The sequence below is a fragment of the Notolepis coatsorum genome (assembly GCF_963971535.1).
Source record: "Notolepis coatsorum genome assembly, chromosome: 14".
Lineage (NCBI taxonomy): Eukaryota > Metazoa > Chordata > Actinopteri > Aulopiformes > Paralepididae > Notolepis > Notolepis coatsorum.
Genome location: NC_140178.1, coordinates 21,247,070 through 21,267,678, shown reverse-complemented (window position 1 = coordinate 21,267,678; position 20,609 = coordinate 21,247,070). Strand labels below are relative to the sequence as shown.

The 20,609-nt window shown below is 44.6% G+C and overlaps 1 protein-coding gene across 1 annotated transcript in view; it reads left to right on the top strand.

The window, feature by feature from the left end:
* LOC311239749 (vesicle-fusing ATPase) overlaps nucleotides 1–20,609 on the top strand; it is a gene marked incomplete at both ends in the record, with an annotated part of 54,297 nt that overhangs the window by 14,331 nt on the left and 19,357 nt on the right. Inside the window, 8 exons of the mRNA XM_084328165.1 lie at nucleotides 138–213; nucleotides 1,831–1,986; nucleotides 2,949–3,148; nucleotides 5,499–5,664; nucleotides 9,202–9,276; nucleotides 10,604–10,791; nucleotides 13,356–13,451; nucleotides 16,568–16,724. Of these exons, the coding sequence (XP_084184291.1) occupies nucleotides 138–213; nucleotides 1,831–1,986; nucleotides 2,949–3,148; nucleotides 5,499–5,664; nucleotides 9,202–9,276; nucleotides 10,604–10,791; nucleotides 13,356–13,451; nucleotides 16,568–16,724 (1,114 nt within the window). The remainder of the gene's footprint in view (nucleotides 1–137; nucleotides 214–1,830; nucleotides 1,987–2,948; nucleotides 3,149–5,498; nucleotides 5,665–9,201; nucleotides 9,277–10,603; nucleotides 10,792–13,355; nucleotides 13,452–16,567; nucleotides 16,725–20,609) is intronic.

Here is a 20,609-nt window from a genome sequence, read left to right as displayed (position 1 = left end):
GAAGAATGGAAACTGCCCATGGAGCGTCTGGTCTCACCATGTCCTTCTGTCGCTGGCTTCACCAAACTCATACATAACATAAGGAACTTTATCTAACTTTGGCCCTCATGTATTCTCTGTTGTCCTCTCTTTGACAGATTGACATTGGGCTGATGGTAGGAAACAGCCAGGTGATCTTCGAAAAGGCAGAGACCTCCTCCCTCACGCTAGTTGGTACGTTCACTTACTCCCCTCTCGTATTAGTTGGTAGGTCCCGTAACGTTGTTTCCCCTGAAACCATGTTCCTTATTTCCCCTTATGTGACGGATCATACTGGTCTGCGTTGTGTTTGATGTTAAATGAGAATGTCCCGAGGGGGAGTCGAACAGGGGGCTCCCGCGTCTGCGGGCGACGACACAGGCCGCTGCACTAAGAAGTGAATTCACTCCTAACTACCGTACCTATGCGTCTATTAACCCTGTTATGAGGAAGTGAGTTTAACTTACCAGCCCGCACTGCCACAGTCACTCGTCAACACACCTGTTTCCGTGACTGTGGACATACCCACGGGCTTCCCCGTTACACTTACACTAGTTGGTATAGTCCATATTTCCCCTTATAGCAGTTGTTGTTAAGTTTCTTATTTCCTCTAACACTAGTTGGTACAGTTCCTCATTTTATCCTAGTTTTAGTTTTAGTAAACTATAATAACCTTGGTCGGTACAGTACATTGATTCCATATTTCTCCTTAAAATAGTCGCTAGGTTCTCACAGTGGTTTGTACGTTAATTCATTCAGGTCTTTTGATGTTCAGCGGTTTTGTTTTCGTTAACACCAGTGGAATATGTACATTTTGTATGTATTTAATTTACCACATTCCCCCATCACTGATATTAGTGTGGCCCATATTATCTTTCTTACTAAATGATTTTCAGCGTCCATCTTGAAATTCCAGTGTCTCTGTGGACTTTCTATACTCTACTATCTTTTCACATCAACATCTGTTTATGAATGTGTGACCCCCCCCCCCCCAAAAGGGTATTACTGCAATACATATTTATAAAAAATTATAATAATAAAGAAGCTATTTAAAATGCTAATATATTTTTCCTCTACCGGATTACATTAATTTAAAACCCATGTTGGTAGTGTTTGAATCCAAATACTTAAATAAAACCTTAATACTGATCTCATTCTGATTGCCCTCTCCATTTTAAGCAAGGTGACAGTCATCACACAAGCTCTCCTTTCCTTCTCCTTCCTGCGCTCTTTCTGTTCTGTGCCCCAAACCAAAATTGGACATTTGCCAGTTGGTGTCATTGAGATTGGGTCAGAAACTACTGCAAAAAAACGCAGAATCTTCAAGTTTTAAAGGCCCCATGAAATCAAAATAGATGTTTCTCATTTCCTGGAAAATACTATATAAAAATGTTGCATCCAATTAAATGCTTTCTAGAATGACGTTTACAGCACATTGTAACAACGCTAGCACTCTGCCTCTTTAACTAAATTGAACAAATTCAATGTTAGCTTGCTAGCTAATGGGTCGACCGTAATACACATTCAGCACTATTGGCTTCTATAAATGCCAATCGATTTCCACGACAAGTCCCTCCCTAGTTTCTTGTTTTTACAGGAAACACATACATAAGTGGAATCAAATAGCATTCTGCTAGCCGTTTCATGGGGACTTTAATGGCACCACTGTCCAAAACAGACTACGATTGGGCCGTTGGTCTGACCCGTAAACCACTCTGTCATCTCTTTGGCTTGTGGGACGTCAAGTCTCTCAACAAATGACGTGCTGGGAGGTTAAGCCCACTCCTTCTCTCCTCGCCTGTCTGGCAATAGGTAAGGCAAAGACCAAGGAGGCCAGACAGACCATCATCAACCCAGAATGGAACTTTGAGAAGATGGGCATCGGAGGTCTGGACAAGGAGTTCTCAGACATCTTCCGCAGAGCGTTCGCCTCCCGAGTCTTCCCCCCAGACATCGTGGAACAGATGGGTGAGAAACTCTTGTATTCCTTTCTTTTTTAATAAGAGCATAATTACCAAAGAAAAAACAATATTAATACACATGTTCTAACAGTCTACCCACTTCCCGGTATTGTGGAACAGATGGGAGATACGCTACTACTTCCTTATTTGTAATACAAGTTACAAGTTGTTCGACAAATAAGCAAGGTTTTATATATCTTAAAATTTTTATCCATAGATTATATATAACATTATAACACATACATTGAAATCAAGGTTCTAATACGCTTTGAGTACACACTTATGAGTACACAGAGTACACACTTATGAGTACAGACTTATGAGTTCACACACGAGCACAATAAGAAAGTGATTCCTATAGATTTCTTTTTACACTTCTTTCATCCTGAAAACTCAAGTTCTCCTCCCTTTCTTCCTCCCTCTTTCATCTCACATTTCTTCTCCTTCACTCTCCTGTTTCCCTCCTCTCCATTCTACCTGCTTCTCTTCTCTCCCATCTTATGTTCCCCCTCCCTCCTTTCTTCTTTCTCTGCCTCACGCTCTCCCCTTCTCTTTCCCTCTCATCTCCAATTCCTTCTCTCTCTCTCTCTCTCTCTCTCTCTCTCTCTCTCTCTCTCTCTCTCTCTCTCTCTCTCTCTCTCTCTCTCTCTCTCTCTCTCTCTCTCTCTCTCTTTCGCAATCCTTCTCTCTCTTTCTCTGATCTCTTACATTTGTCCTCCCTCCTCTCATTCTCTCTCCTTCTCTCATCTCCCATTCCCTCTCTTATCTCTTATATTCTCCCTCCTCTCTTATCCATCCATCCATCCTCCCTCTCCTCTCATTCTTTCTCCCTCTCTCATTCCTTCTCTCCCTCATTCTCCCCAATCCCTCCTCCTCCCTCCTCCTCCTCCCTCATCCCCTCCTCTTCCTCCCTCATCCCCTCCTCCTCCCTCATCCCCTCCTCCTCCTCCTCCACTCCTCCTCCTCCAGGGTGTAAGCACGTGAAGGGCATCCTGCTGTTCGGACCCCCAGGTTGTGGTAAGACCTTGATGGCCAGGCAGATCGGCAAGATGCTCAACGCCCGAGAACCAAAGATCGTCAACGGCCCTGAGATCCTCAACAAGTACGTCGGCGAGTCTGAGGCCAACATCAGGAAACTGTTCGCAGATGCCGAAGACGAGCAGAAGAGGGTGAGAACACTGAAGGCACCGTCGATTCTCGGATTTAATCTCTGACTTCGTTAAAAACCTGTTAAGCTGTTGGGGAACCCTGCTGTTTTGATCATAAATCGATCAATACAGACCGTATTAATTAATGTTGTGTTTCTTTTTCAAATGTAGCCAAGAGTAAAGACCTTAACCCTATCAAAACAGCAGTCAAAGTGTATATTTTCAGCACTACGTTTGTTTACCGATGTTTTTAAGATTTTCCGAAAATAAGAATTGATCAGAAAAATGCTAATTCTATCTCTCTTTTATCGTAAAACTGTGAGGAAATAACTACATCTAGATTTAACACTGCCATTGGAAAGAGGAGCTTTTTCCCTATCGATAGATTCGGCCATAATAAGGTAATTTATAGTTCATAATAACATTTTGAATGTATAATTCAAATGGATTATAATTCAGTACTGTATCTACAAATATTTCTGTTTAATCATCTTCCCTCTATTCATTTGCTCAGATTTCTTGTACACTTGATCTCAAGAAGGTGCTGAATGAGCTCAGTGAGCGCGGTCGGATGCGGCACAATTATAACATGGTGTTATTCACCGGAAAAAATGCAAAAATAAATCATTATTTATATTCTCCTTTGTTTCATCACAATTTACTCAAGCATAGTAACAGACACAATATTTCGGACACTGGGAATACATTCCCCCAGGTCCATAGATGTCCGATTCGCTCGTGCCTTGTGGAGAAAATAGACTGACGCTGAAAACCATCGCTGTATGAACGGTTCTTTCTGTTAACATGATCGCAGGAAGGAACCTGGCTGCTGTTCCCGGCGCTTTGCGGCACATCGGGGCGCTTCCACAGGCTGTGTGTTTCTGGCAAAAAAATAAGAACATTACCAGTTCCCTTTGGTAATAAAAGCCTTTGGAAAAACAGCTTTACAAAGTGCTTCATATTTTATAAAAGCCTCGGGCTATTTTACTTTACTAATTTTATTATTGGAGGAAGCCTAGAATCTGCAAATACTCACACACACACACACACACACACACACACACACACACACATACACACACACACACACACACACACACACACACACACACACACACACACACACACACACACACACACACACACACACACACTAATTATGATCATATTTATCTAAGCGGTGCAAATGTATTTAACATTAGCTAGTGACTCCTGTGGTGGTTGCGACCTCCAGACTGCGGTGGTGGAAACGGAGGAGATGTAATTAAATGTCTCCGCAGACTCCTCTCACATCCATTTGAGGTGTGAAAAAAGTCCTGGAAATCACAAATGAAGCATGAAATGAATCTCTACCTTTTCATTCATCGCCCTCTTCCTCTCCTCTTGGCATTTTTCCGGGTCCCTTTCCCTCCTCTAACAACCCCACACCCACAGCCCTCCTCCTCTTTAGTTCCTCTCTTCCTCTATCCCTCTCTCCTCCTTATTTCGTTCTTTCATTCTTTCGTTAATTCGTTCCTCTCCTCCGCTAACCCTGTCCATAAATGTCTCTTTCTTCCTCATTCTCTCTGCTCCCTCTATCATCCTCCTTCCTCGTCCCTCTCTTTCCTTCACTTCCCTGCCTCCCAGCCCCCTCTTTCCTCTTTCTTCCTCATTCTCTCTCTCTCCTCACCTCCTTCTCTTTTTGCATTTTTTTTCATCATGTGATTCAACAGTGATGACAGATTTCACTCTGATTGTGATTTGCCGCTTCATATTATATACAGAGGCGAGGGCGGCTGATGAGTCTCTGAGGCTGTTGTCATGCAGTACATGTTATCGCTATGTGACGCTGCTTCCTGTGTGATGTCACTGTGGTTTGGAAACGAGTGCCTGACTGGTTGTTCATGTGTTTTTCTTTCACAGTGGAACAAATGGCCTCACTGAGGAGTTTTCTAATCTTAATTTCAAGGACCATACCGGTCTAAATATGACGTGGTGCTGTTTACTAAGCGGCACACATATTTTACATTACCCCTGACCATTTTCCTGAGCATAGCTTAATTTCTTAAAAATATTATTATTATTTTTTTTTAAGAAAATGTAAACGTAATGGTGATACTACTCAAAATATCTACTCAAAAGGATCTCCTGGTCACGCTAACAAATTGGTAGCTCCTCAGAGAACATGTTGCCATGTGTAATGTTCTCTCTGCATATGGACTTCCTCGCTTACGTTCATGAACCGCTTTCCGTAACGGCTTTCTGGTCTAATGCTATCACTGATTTCTTTGACAAGAGGCTACCAGGAGATAAATTGGACATAGGTTCATCATATGGTCCTTTTAAAGCTCTCCTCTCTCCCACGCCCCTCTTTCTCTCTCTCTCTCTCTAGCTGGGAGCCAACAGTGGCCTCCACATCCTCATCTTTGACGAGTTGGACGCCATCTGCAAGCAGAGAGGCACGGGCGCCAGCAGCACGGGCGTGCACGACACGGTGGTCAACCAGCTACTGTCTAAGATCGACGGAGTGGAGCAGCTCAATAACATCCTGGTCATCGGTGGGTTTTCAGTCGCCAACGGAGAACAGGGATCCGTGCTTGTCACTCACTCACTCACTCGTGGGTCAATGCCATCACTCACTCACTCACTCACTCACTCACTCACTCACTCACTCACTCACTCACTCACTCACTCACTCACTCACTCACTCACTCACTCACTCACTCACTCACTCACTCACTCACTCACTCACTCACTCACTCACTCACTCGTGGGTCAATGCCATCACTCACTCACTCACTCACTCACTCACTCACTCACTCACTCACTCACTCACTCACTCACTCACTATATTCAGGCATATTGAGAACGCTATGGGTAACGCTTGTATGCCCGGTAACCTGCCCCATTTCTAAGCCATATAACCCAGGACGTTATACGAACAACATTAAAATATTTTCTTATGTCAGGAATGATTGTTATAGATGCCAAATAATTCACCTTTAAAAAAAAAAACATCATGTAATGAGGGATGGCGGACCTCTAAAGTTTACCTAAGTTACCGGGAATACCAATTCACTTATCTCCTCCAATTTAAGAGAGAATTTAAATGTTTTGGTTGTTTTGTAGGGATATCATCATCATGTAACATATAGCCATAGTTCTCCCTGAGTTATCTCAAGAGAATTAAAATGTAGCTGAATCTGAAGGAAAAATCAGGGTAGAGGGATATGAGTCAACATAGTTCATGGCCTTCAATTGATGACAAACAAAAAAGGCTTAATGTTCATGGCAGATGCATGATATGTTTTGGGCATGATCTTGACACCCCAATGAACAACCAAAATGAGTTTAGTCTTTTGTGGCCAATTATTTTAGGAGATAATTATGTTTCACATATTGATCCCAGGTTACCACAAATACATATCCTCACAATTCCAGATAAACACTTAAATCTCCTATTTTACTAAAGATTGGTGAGATTTAATTTTTGGAAATCATAACAGCAATAATAAGGGTTAGATGTAAACCAGAATTACTAGAATGTGTTGTGTTTTGTCTGTTAAAATGAGCAAAAACAAGGAAAGGGTATTCCCAGTAACTTAATAAACAAGTGCAAAAAATGCAGTTCTAGAACAAGTATTTAAATTTTTTCTATCTTCAAGAAAGTGGAAAGGAACCCAACATTTTCAATTGTCTGCACACAATCGTTGTTTTGTTATTCCAAGATGGCATTTGAACTGAATTTGGGAAATAACAGGTATTCCTGCCCACCTGAGTTAGGGTTCTTCACCACCATGCCCCTAGTCAGTCTACACCACCATGCCCCTAGTCAGTCTACACCACCATGCCCCTAGTCAGTCTTACACCACCTCCATGCCCATAGTCAGTCTACACCACCATGCCCCTAGTCAGTCTACACCACCATGCCCCTAGTCAGTCTACAGCACCATGCCCCTAGTCAGTCTACACCACCATGCCCCTAGTCAGTCTACAGCACCATGCCCCTAGTCAGTCTACACCACCACCATGCCCCTAGTCAGTCTACACCACCACCATGCCCATAGTCAGTCTACACCACCTCCATGCCCCTAGTCAGTCTACACCACCACCATGCCCCTAGTCAGTCTACACCACCTCCATGCCCCTAGTCAGTCTACACCACCACCATGCCCCTAGTCAGTCTACACCACCACCATGCCCCTAGTCAGTCTACACCACCATGCCCCTAATCAGTCTACACCACCACCATGCCCCTAGTCAGTCTACACCACCACCATGCCCCTAGTCAGTCTACACCACCACCATGCCCCTAGTCAGTCTACACCACCAGGCCCCTAGTCAGTCTACACCACCATGCCTCTAGTCAGTCTACACCACCACCATGCCCCTAGTCAGTCTACACCACCATGCCCCTAGTCAGTCTACACCACCACCATGCCCCTAGTCAGTCTACACCAACATGGCTCTAGTCAGTCTACACCACCATGCCCCTAGTCAGTCTACACCACCATGCCCCTAGTAAGTCTACACCACCACCATTCCCCTAGTCAGTCTACACCACCACCATGCCCCTAGTCAGTCTACACCACCATGCCCCTAGTCAGTCTACACCACCACCATGCCCCTAGTCAGTCTACACCACCACCATGCCCCTAGTCAGTCTACACCAACATGGCTCTAGTCAGTCTACACCACCATGCCCCTAGTCAGTCTACACCACCATGCCCCTAGTCAGTCTACACCACCACCATGCCCCTAGTCAGTCTACACCACCACCATGCCCCTAGTCAGTCTACACCACCATGCCCCTAGTCAGTCTACACCACCATGCCCCTAGTCAGTCTACACCAACCTGCCCCTAGTCAGTCTACACCACCATGCCCCTAGTCAGTCTACAGCACCATGCCCCTAGTCAGTCTACACCACCACCAGGCCCCTAGTCAGTCTACACCACCATGCCCCTAGTCAGTCTACACCACCATGCCCCTAGTCAGTCTACACCACCATGCCCCTAGTCAGTCTAGGTCACTGAGATAGCAGCTAGCACCACTGAGATAGCAGCTAGCACCACTCAGATAGCAGCTAGCACCACTCAGATAGCAGCTAGCACCACTCAGATAGCAGCTAGCACCACTCAGATAGCAGCTAGCACCACTCAGATAGCAGCTAGCACCACTCAGATAGCAGCTAGCACCACTCAGATAGCAGCTAGCACCCCTCAGATAGCAGCTAGCACCACTCAGATAGCAGCTAGCACCACTGAGATAGCAGCTAGCACCACTCAGATAGCAGCTAGCACCACTCAGATAGCAGCTAGCACCACTCAGATAGCAGCTAGCACCACTCAGATAGCAGCTAGCACCACTCAGATAGCAGCTAGCACCACTGAGATAGCAGCTAGCACCACTCAGATAGCAGCTAGCACCACTCAGATAGCAGCTAGCACCACTCAGATAGAAGCTAGCACCACTCAGATAGCAGCTAGCACCACTCAGATAGCAGCTAGCACCACTCAGATAGCAGCTAGCACCACTCAGATAGCAGCTAGCACCCCTCAGATAGCAGCTAGCACCACTGAGATAGCAGCTAGCACCACTCAGATAGAAGCTAGCACCACTGAGATAGCAGCTAGCACCACTCAGATAGAAGCTAGCACCACTCAGATAGCACCACCATGCCCCTAGTCAGTCTACACCACCACCATGCCACCATTCTATTCTATATGCTAGCCTACCCCTGATAATATGATTGCCTAAATTAAATTAATTAATTACCGGAATACATATAAGTTACTGTGAATACCTATATGGTAACGGTATTCCTGGTAACCTCTCTTTTGCACAAGTAACCAGAATACATATCAATATCTATAAGTTACCGTGAATACCTATCAGGTAACGGGAATACCTATTTAGGTAACCGGGAATACCTATGCAAGGTATTCCTGGTACCTCAAGGTATTCTCGGTTACCCATAGGTTACCGGGAATGCTTTACAGATCTCTCTCTCTCTCTCTCTCTCTCTCTCTCTCTCTCTCTCTCTCTCTCTCTCTCTCTCTCTCTCTCTCTCTCTCTCTCTCTCTCTCTCTCTAGGCATGACCAACAGGCCTGATCTAATTGACGATGCCTTGTTGAGACCTGGCAGGTTTGAGGTGAAGATGGAGATCGGTAAGAGCAGCACTTAACTCTTCTCCTCACTTCATTGTTAACACATTGAGTGCCAGCCACGAGAAATCTTGTGATTTCATGCCATGCGTTGAGTGCCAGGGACGAGAAATCTTGTTATTTAATCGTTATTGCTTTTATTAGCGATATCCATTCATTTTTCATCAATCTAGCCTCACGTTATCATTGGGACTGTCTATGAGCTCGAACAGGGAAAATACCGCCCCCTATCGTCTCCCGGATGGTAATGCACCCATTGGATTGGACTCAATGGAAATGCATGGGGGAAAAAAAACCCGGAATCCACATTTTACTTCTCAGGCATGTAACCCGAGATGATTGGATTCATTGTGGACACTCAGAGCAGCGTGGATTATCTGTTTCGAGTACCTAACGTTGGATCAAAAAACGCGATCGATATTTGGAATGGCGATCAGGAATTGGAATAATCTTTTTGCAGGGGAGAGGGGCGCCGTGAGCGGCATCGCTGCGCTCATCAACGACCCTCCGTGCTCCGGCTTTCAACAGTGGGGAGAGTATTATGGGGCTTATGCCGCGAAGCAGTAACACAACAGTGAACACATAGTTAAGTACGACTGACAGATGCATTGCAACTATGTGTGTTACTGCTTCGCGGCATAAGCCCCATAATACTCTCCCCGCTGTTGAAAGCCGGAGCACGGAGGGTCGTTGATGAGCGCCGTTTCGTACATATTGACTGCAAGAAAGTCATTGATAAGCGACGGGCGTATTAGACACATAGCCATAATATAGAATATAGAAATAGCCCAGAGAAAATCATGAAATATCGGAAAATCTGTCCAAAAAGGCTGGCATTCAAGCGATAAATCGTGCGCCCCCTGCTGGCACTCAAAGTGTTAATGACAAGATGATTAATCAGATAATTTGTTGACACTTTCAATGTAAATGTAATTCAGTCGTCAGGGACGATGCCCAGATTGTGGTATGGGATGCCGGGTGAACGCCAGGCTAAAGCATTTACCCCAATACTAAACTCCACATGTCAGAAATGAAACTTACTGTATATTTTTCTGTATATTTTGACTTTAGATAGATTTTAGAATGTATATACATAACATAGAAAATGTATATCCCGGACTGTATTTTATTCTTACTCTTATTTTTATTCTTATTCGTGACTTTTGTTTTTTGACTACCTAAATGTTTACCGTTTACTGTGTAGTGCCGAATTTCCCCTCGGGATAAATAAAGTATTTGTATTCTATTCCATTCTAGTGGATCGTGTCAGAATAGCCCCCCCCACATAATCTCCCTAACAACCCAATCCTCCCTTCCATCCCCCGCCCAGGCCTGCCTGACGAGAAGGGGCGTGTCCAGATCCTGACAATCCACACCAACAAGATGAAAGGCTTCGGCCTGTTGGCTGGCGACGTCGACATCCCAGAGCTGGCGACCGAGACCAAGAACTTCAGTGGTGCCGAGTTGGAAGGGCTGGTCCGAGCGGCCCAGTCCACCGCCATGAACCGCCACATCAAGGTCAGTCACTGGCCAATTCACCATAAACCAGCCAATAAAAGTATTGAATTATCATATTGAGGATAAACTAGCTAATTTAATGTCTTTTGACTAATTGATTGACCACGCTTACAGAATTGGTCAATGAACTGCCACATCAAAGTATTGAATTATAATAGGATAAACTAGCTAATCAAATGTATTTTGACTAATTGATTGACCACGATTGCAAATCAATGACATGCCACATCAAGGTCAGGCTGGCTAATTGCAAGCATACAATCCAGGCAACATCTAGTAGAGACAGATTGTGAGTTTCTGTTTCTATGACTTTATTAATCTGGTATACTGCTTTACAGTATATTGTTATTTTTGAACAATTATAACAACTTGAACTGCCCCTCACTGACCATAGTGGGAACAATCCGCTGTCAGTAAGCCTTCAATTTACATAGTCAAACAACACAGATAAACAATAACTCAAATATGACTCACCACTGGTCTTAGCTGTCCTCTCTCGTTCAATGGCAATGGCAAAAAAATAAACACAAACTAAAAGATTACCACCGCGACTCTCAGTCCACTGTGGGTTTCGTTCCGTTCTCCAAAACAAAACAAAAACACCGTTCTGGTGATTAAAAAAACGGCACGTAAATAATATTCTTTTCCCACCTCAAAAGGTTATTTTCACACAAAAATAAAGGGCGTTTGCCGCAACCAATACAAAACAAACAAACAACTTGTACTTGCCTACACTGGAACGCAAGACGTGCGATTTGCTCCTGCGGCAGAATCCAGTCAACCGGGAGACAAAGATATAACGTACAAATAAGAGAAAACGAATTAAAGAGCTCTTCAACAATAACTCGGGCTGTCTAGGTCTCATTCAAACCCACCTAGCTCGCCTACAAACACAACATTTCAAACACCTCTCCTTGTCGCGCGCTTCCTACATCCCTTTAAAGGGGCTATGCACTGCTATTCCTAGCACTATTTGGGCAACTTTACACAATTCCTGTTAGTCTATTGAAGACATTTGTAAGGTTTTTTTCAAAAAAATGCATTGTTTTATATTTCTAATCAAGTACTCAAAACCATCATTTTTCAGCCTCAAGAAATCAGGCTGTTATGGCCTGGCTCCGCCCATAAGCACTTTGAGTGACAGTCAGACCACAGTCTGCACTGGTAGAGGGAGGGAGGGAGGGGGGGAAGAGGAAGAGAGAGAGAGAGAGAGAGAGAGAGAGAGAGAGAGGCAATGCCCCCTCTCTTCCTTTCTCTCCCTCCAAAGCGCACGGCCCCGCAGCTCCACTCGCTGATGAGACGGGGCAGCTTGTGTGTTTTTTTTCTTTTCTTTCTTTCAATCTCCCGTGTGGCGCGCGGCCGGCAGGTACCCCCCACCCCCCCAAGTGCCCCCTCTCTCTCCCTCCCTCCTTCTCTCTTCCTTTCTCTCCTTTCTCTCCCACTCGGCTCTCGCTGATGAGACGGGGCAGCTTGTGTGTTTTTTTTCTTTTCTTTCTTTCAATCTCCCGTGTGGCGCGTGGCCGGCAGGTACCCCCCCCCCCCCCAAGTGCCCCCTCTCTCTCCCTCCCTCCCTCTCTCTTCCTTTCTCTCCTTTCTCTCCCTCTCGGCTCTCTCTTCCTTTCGCTCCCTCTCGGCTCTCTCTTCCTTTCTCTCCCTCCAAAGCGCACGGCCCCGCAGCTCCACTCGCTGTCTAGTCTAGGTAGAATGGGGGCGGGCATTAGCTCCAACCACAGAGCCAATCGCATCACTGTGCGCTACCCACAGCCCGAATGACGTGACTCAGGCCTTCAAATCAAAATGACCCGATTTACTAGAGGACGAAAGGGGCTGGGCTGAATCGGAGCAATCCGCCAATATGGTATTTAGACCCTAAAACACATTGATACGAACTCCTATTACTATAATACAATGCTAGAGACTGAAAAATGACATTTATAATGCATAGCCCCTTTAACATCCCTCTCCCCGTGTGCACGCTGCATGAAACTCTTAAAGGGTCATTCTAAAATTATACCTACCTGTTCATTCGGAACCGGTCTACACCTTTGCCTAGGGGAAATTCTTCTCATCTGAGGACAGCGGTGTGCTTTTACTTATCTAGCCACTCACTGTCCCCACCATAAAAAAGGTACTTTACCCCTTCACCACTGGACAAGTCCATCCATATGTGGCTGTGTCACACAATATATTTTATTACCAGTGTAAAACATACAACTTTAGGCTTTAACACAAGTAGCGCATCTATGGACAAGAGAGAGAACAACCAAAAGGACAGAACGGACTATACAGCAAAATCAACCTGTGAATAGATATTTCAGTTAGGGGTATGTCGATACGCTCAGGCTCAGCTGTGTGTGTGTGTGTGTGTGTGCGTGTGTGTGTGTGTGTGTGTGTGTGTGTGTGTGTGTGTGTGTGTGTGTGTGTGTGTGTGTGTGTGTGTGTGTGTGTGTGTGTGTGTGTGTGTGTGTATTCTCTCCAAGCAACATGTACAGTGGAGGTAGACATACAAAGAGCAGAGAGCTGCTGTTCCTAACTTTCGTGTGCGCTCGCGTGTGTGTCTCCAGGCTACATCGACAGTGGAGGTGGACATGGAGAGAGCCGAGAAGCTACAGGTCACCAGAACCGACTTCTTTGGATCGCTGAACAACGACATCAAACCGGTACGTAAACAGTGCTTTCTGTGTTCTCTTCCTGTTCCTGTCCAACCCTGTCTCTATACGGTAGTCAGTGGCGTAGCGGAGGCCCCCGCAACCCCCACGGTGCGGGGGGGCCCCGGAGCTTAAGGGGCCCCGCCGCCACTGTAGACTATCCTCTTAGATTTTGTAACGCGCGCGAACAGGGCGCAGACAGTGGAGCCCAGTATGGTCTGCGGGGCTGCAGCTGGATGCATCTCGCGCCCTCCCGTCCCTGCTATGATTTGCTCACCTGCGATAGGGCTAGGCTGATGAATGAATGAATGAATGAAAACTTTATTTAACAGATTGCAGAATGGGTACAATACAGTACGGCTCAATACATACAATTGTTAAGGGGATGCAGACCTGAGAAAGACGTTTGTCTTGTTTCCATCAGGGTCCCCCATTTTCAATTCATATAGACATATATGACATACATGACATACAGATAGTCAGTACTGCTACATCTATACATTTATGACATACCAGATTTGCAAATACAGTACTGTTTGTGATACAGAAGGAGTCAAGAAAAGGGAGTATATACATTTGACGTAGAAACTGTACATTGGAGGAGGTTGGGTGGGGGGGGTTGGGTACATTGGGATATTGACAACCATACTGGGTAATTTACATTGGAGGTGGTTGGGGGGGGGGGGGGCGGGGGGCACACTGTATAAACAAGTAACACTGTACATTGAGGGGGGGGGGGAGGAGACACTGTACAAACAAACACAATTGTACATTGAACTATTGACAAAACCATACTAGGTAAATGACTGTACATTGGAGGGGGTTGGGTTAGGATATTTACAGGGGCCAGTGTTGAATTGCAGTCTCCCGTAGGTGTCCCTTGAGAGAGGTTTTGAAAGTGGGTAGTGATCCACATTCCTTTACAGCTTTGGGTAGGGCGTTCCACATTGATGTGGCATAATTGCGAAACGTGTTTAGTCCCTTATTTGAGCCGAATCTGGGTTTAACATGATTTGTGGAGCTCCCTCTGGTGTTGTGATCGTGGTATTCACTGACCTTTGGGAAGTATTTTGACATGTACATGGGTACCTTGGTCGTGTAGTGTATCTTGTAGACCAGGCCCATTGCAAGTTGTTGTACTCTGTCGTCTACTCTAAGCCATCCTAGGTTGTCAAAGTGGGCAGGGGTGAGGTGGGTTCTAGGAGTAAGGTCAAGCAGTAGTCTGACCAGTTTGTTTTGAGATGTTTGTAATTTTGTTTTTAGCGCCTTTGAGGTGCTTTGGTACCATGAGGTGCAAGCATAGTCGTAGTACCCCTGAATGAGTGCTCCTGCCAGAGTCTAATGTTCATTGGCAGCGTTCAAAACACAGCGGGAAGGCGCCGGTAAAAATGCCACAAATATCCAAGCAAGCGGCGGTGCTTAGAAAAACAAGATGAGAGCGAAAGCCGAACAGGAGACGGCAAAGCTACGAAAAAGAACATCATTGTTCCAGCAGGCAGCAAAGATATACTGACTCTAACGTTACTGAAGAATGCATTCGGCAGTAAGCTCCCCACCCAGGCCGGCCGCCGCGCCGCGTCCACAGCCCAGCCAGGCCCCCAGCCACGCTACAGCCGGCGAGACAGGTTAGAAGAATAGAACGTTTTATTCGCCATAACCAGTATGCTACTACAGGTTACATGTATGCATCAAAACGGTTACATTGTTTGTGTCGCTCCGCAGAGCTGAGCGTGAGAGCGCGGAGTTGGGCAGTGGTCTCCTCTAGTGAACGAGAGTGTTGTTGTTATTATTATTATTATTATTATTATTATTATTATTATTATTATTATTATTATTATTATTATTATTATTATTATTATTATTATTATTATTATTATTATTATTATTATATCACTTATCTCAGCACCCCCGCTGCTGAAGCCCTGATTATATTATATTATTATACAGTTCCTACTGACCATATACTGTTTACAAAAGATGCCTGAAAAAATAAACATTTAAAAAAGTAGCCTACAGCCGCAGAGTGCTCCCACGGGCCGAATATTGCCCCGATCCTCGCGAGATTAAATCCACGGGTACCTCTCGGCGTGCCGAAGCTTTTCCTAAATCACTTCCATCATCGAAAACGAGGGGAAAAGGTCAGCTTGCGACCCTGAAAATTTCGCGTGATTTAAAAAATGCTGTTTTAAGTGAGCCTATTATGGGCTCCACGCGAGCTTTCTACCGTGGGTACATCTGGGCGTCCCGCAACTTTTACTCATTCACATGTAGCCCCGAAAATGCTTAGAAAAGGAAAGCCGAAAGCGTGGAATAAACTCGCCGAAACGGAAAAGTGTCCCATGGGCGCGCCGTGATTCCGATCCACGTGAAAGTATTCACGGCCATAGAGGAGACCGTGGGACACCTTTTTGCAACAGAATATGTGTCTCGAATTTGCTCCCACGCGGCGATTTTTTTTTACTTTCTCACTTTATTATTGATTTAGGGGAGTGGGCGGGTCCTCATGGTCTGACCTGCGGGGGGGCCCCGACATATTGCGCAACGCCACTGACGGTAGTACTCTGGTACCCAGACCCCCAGGCCACATCCAGAGGAGAAGTAGATGACGGTCTGTCGACTTCACTCTCACAGAGACAGCTCGGAGGGTCTTGAATATTAAAGACGCACAAAGATCTTTACGATATGAAATGAGGATCTCGTAGACTCTTTGCCACACACAGGTACTTGGAATAGGCGTGTAAGCAACCGATTCCTAGGCTCCACCCTCTTAGCTTGAGCGAGGAAAGCGACAGTTGTGATTGGAGGCTCGAGAAAAGAGGGTGGAGCTTGGGATCAGTTGATTGTAATGTTTAAGTCTACGAGGTCCTCGTTGCTGGACAGCTACAAAATACGCCAAATACGATTACAAACTCATTATGTATCTGTTCTGTTGTTTAGTGTTAGTCTTTCAACAGTCAATCAACTAGAGAATAGAAACATATAACACTTCCTATAACTATAATTTTTTGGGGTGGGGTTATTTTTTTGGGCACCACAGATTGGGCCTATAAAAGATGAAAATAAAAGTAACTACAGTAGCTAACTAACTAACTAACTAACTAACGAATGCTTCTCTCTCCATCCGCCAGGCGTTTGGTATCAACCAGGAGGACTATGCCAGTTATATCATGAACGGCATCATCAAGTGGGGCGACCCAGTGACCCACGTCCTGGACGACGGCGAGCTGCTGGTGCAACAGACCAAGAACAGCGACCGCACGCCGCTGGTGTCTGTGCTGCTAGAAGGTACGGGTGCAAAGACAGACGCAGAGCTCTGGTGCTGCTGGAAGGTAGAGGTGGAGAGACAGACACAGGTGGAGAGACAGACACAGAGAGCTCTGGTGCTGCTGGAAGGTACAGGTGGAGAGACAGACACAGAGCTCTGGTGCTGCAGGAAGGTACAGGTGCAGAGACAGACACAGAGCTCTGGTGCTGCAGGAAGGTACAGGTGCAGAGACAGACACAGAACAGGGTCTGGCTCAAGGTGTAGTTATACCTGCAGCCCAGTTGACTAGCGGCTAAGGTGGTGTAGTAAATTCCCACAGAACCCTACAATAATCTAAGGTTATTGTAGTACAGTACAATGAGATTGCTTATCTGGAAGGAGGAGAAAGGGATCATATCGATAGAATTGTTGATCTCTTCATCTGACTTAAAGCAGATGAAGAATTTAACGTGTAGCCAGACAAACCATGAACTATAGTCCAATTCAACATTTATTTGATCAGAGCCAGAGGCCAAGGTGAATAAGACAAAAGATTATCAGAAAACATTAACAGGGCTGTCTGTGTACAGAAATCACAATCAGGTTTGCATAATCAAACCCCAATATGTACAAAAACAGTCACTTGGTAACATAATTTGAACATACATTGACCATACTGCACACATTATACATGAGTAAATCTGGTTTCAGATATTTAAGGATTACACTAAACTTAAACAACAAATGGTGTTTCCCATGTATTTACTCACATAAAATGCAAACAGCACAGCATCAGTCTCTCGATGGTGGGGGGGTGGAGCCGCAGATCGGGGTTGGTTGATCTGGGCTCCTGAACTACCATTTTGTATCCCCTTATATCCTATAATTTCTAGCCAATAATAGTACATTTTACTAATACATTTGGTCCAATCAGGCGTCTTCTGTGGGCGGTCTCCTGTGGGGGCTGGCAGCCCCCACCTCTGGGTTTCTCTGGGGGGGGGCCGGCTGCCCCCACCTCCTTGATCTTCTGTGTGGGTCTTGTCCCACGGGTGGGGGCTGGTGTGATGTCATCTGGTGGGGTGGTGTGAATAGCCTCATCCTTTTGGCCATATTACCATACAGTACTAACCAGAATTCTATAGTGGGGGGTGGAGAATGGCTCTCTGTCACCCCTGTATCCATCCATATTTAGCACTGAAAACCCACTCTGCTTGTTGACAGAGTAGCTGTGATGACTTCTATATCAAGAGTGTAATCACCCTTCCTTTCATGTGACATCCTAAATGGTAGTATTCTTTGTAAGTTACCTACACCAACCTTTATTTACCAGATAATATAACAGTGTTAAATTTACCAGGATTTATATTGAGTCCCCATTTCATCTGTGGGGTGCAACTTATTTACATAGTCCTTGTTGTCTCTTGATTACATTTAGCTTGAGGGGGCTTTGTGACCTGTAACTGTTCTCCTACATACCATTTGGGTAAGCAGCCTTCTCATGAGAGGGGGTTGGTGTGGAATGTCTGTCTCTCCTACATTATGACTCTCTAATTATTCACACATATTATTTATGAAATTCAACGTCAATATTTACCACATTTCCCCACTTTGACGATTCTTATCGTCACATATGATATATTGACTTGATTTTCTATACATACTAACCATACAATTTAACATAATTATAAAAATCTTAAATTTTGAATTTTTCACAATTTTTCGTCTCAATTTTTTCCATTCTTCTTTCGTACATCTCATCAATTTTGGCCTTCTTGTCTTCTTCTTTTCTTTCCCACATTTCCCCTGACTATGGCCCCCTCCCGGGGAATCCAAATGACCCATTCATCTAGATCCCCAATTAACCTACTCTGCCCTCATGATCCAGTGTTTACCACCTACTATCATTGGGCTTTGTTCCTCTGGGCTCATAGCCAAAGGCCTACTTTCAACTTTTGGGTTTGTTGAAAACAATAAAACAATTTAATCTAATCATTATACCTTTAAATAAAACACAATTTTTAAAAACCCATTTTTCTTAAGTTACAGCACTTTTGATTCCACATTATTTCATAAGATCTGGGGAAGACACAGAAATTAGTATTCATAATATTTTCATTTTTACATTAATTTGCTTTTTTCTCCTGTTAATTCCTTTTCCAAGACAGCACAATCACATTTGCATAATCCTTCAGTTGGTCTTCTCACCTATCCACCCCCCTTTATGACCATATCATGGTCATAATACCTACCACCTCGGCGCACAGTCGGGCAGGGAAGGCGGAGCATCACTCAAGGACATTTTTTTTTTCACCACCTCATTTTGGCCATAATCTACACCTAATATTCTACCTATGTGAATGTGTTTAGTACTCCTGCGTTGTTTCATAATCTATACCAGTTGTTACCGTTCAGTCACCTCCCGTTCAACATACCAATCAACCACCACATCCCAGAGGCCCTCGCTCATCTTTTCTGCACAGTCTCTGACCGTTTTTGCCACCCCCTTCATCCCGTTTGTAGGCCTGTGACCTCGTCACATTTTGACCCATGACTGTATTTCCTTGGATCTACAGACGACTCCGTCAGCCTGGCGGTTTGTCCCAAACCTCTGGCCGCTGTTCTCGGGGCTACGTTGAAGGAGGGGCCAGCGTCCACAAGCGACCTCTTTTCACAATCCAACAATCTCCCACAGGAAATGACTGAATGGGTTCACACCATTGTGTCATAATCTAATGAAATGTATTCCTACACATCTACCATGATTCCTCTACCTGTGACGGTCCGTCTTCCCCCTCGACTGAAACCTGCGAGGGAACAAAACACAAAACAAATTTCTTTACATAACATGTCAAATATTCTCAAGAGAAGCCAAATGTTAATCATTATGCAAACGTGATGGGACCACTTAGCTCTTGTCGACTTGACGTTTTGACGCCACTTCCTCCAGCCTCCAGCTTTCTCCACTCACTCAGACCATAACAGATGAGAAATAAGAAACAAAAGGCAAATAATCAAAAAAAACATTCCAACAGACCTCACATGTGAAAGCAAATCACCATTCATACCCAAAACAGTAAATCAATGAACTCAACACGCTCCAAACGTCACATGCACCCATCCTTATCCCTCCTGCTGCAATTCTCACACACACACACTCCACACCTCACTCAAATGGAACAAACAGTCATGCCCTAATCTGACACCTCTGATTCCAGTAGTCTCTATTCTACTGCAGTCTACAGGCTCCATTCAAACGCACTTCAGTCCACTCAATCAAAGATTAAAATAGAAAAGAAATCTAAAATTTTTTATTCAATACCTCATCCATACAAAACATTCAAAAGAAATCAAATCAAATGAAAGTAATAAAATAAACTCCTTCAGTAAAACAAATGATATGAAACAAATGATAAGCGACAATAAGTCCCAGGTCTATTTGTGGTATAACCCAAGTGGTTTGATATCCTTCTTATTCTGATAGACAAGATAACAGCCTTACTACTCATTAACGTCATTATTGTTCTATTTTACCTAAATAGACAAAAACAGACAACATCTCAATCTTCCACAGTCACTGATCTGCAAACACCATCGCTTTCAACATATATTACACATATCATAAACAAATACTTTCAAACTCTCCCTCATATACTCGTTAATCAACCAACAGACAGACAAACAATGTTAGTTCTTCTGCTCTCAACTTTTCTGCTCTCAATTTTTCTGCTCTCAACCTCAGGCTAATCCAGTACACACTTTCCTACCATACAGTTCTCACTGTATCTTCTACTCCTCACATCCAGAGGAAGTCTGGGAACCCCCTCAGCGATAGACCTCAAAACATACCCAGTGTCCTGAGAGCCTAAAGCTAATCCTTCTAATCAAATAGGTAGCCCTCCAATGTAATTAACCTCATCTGAACTGGC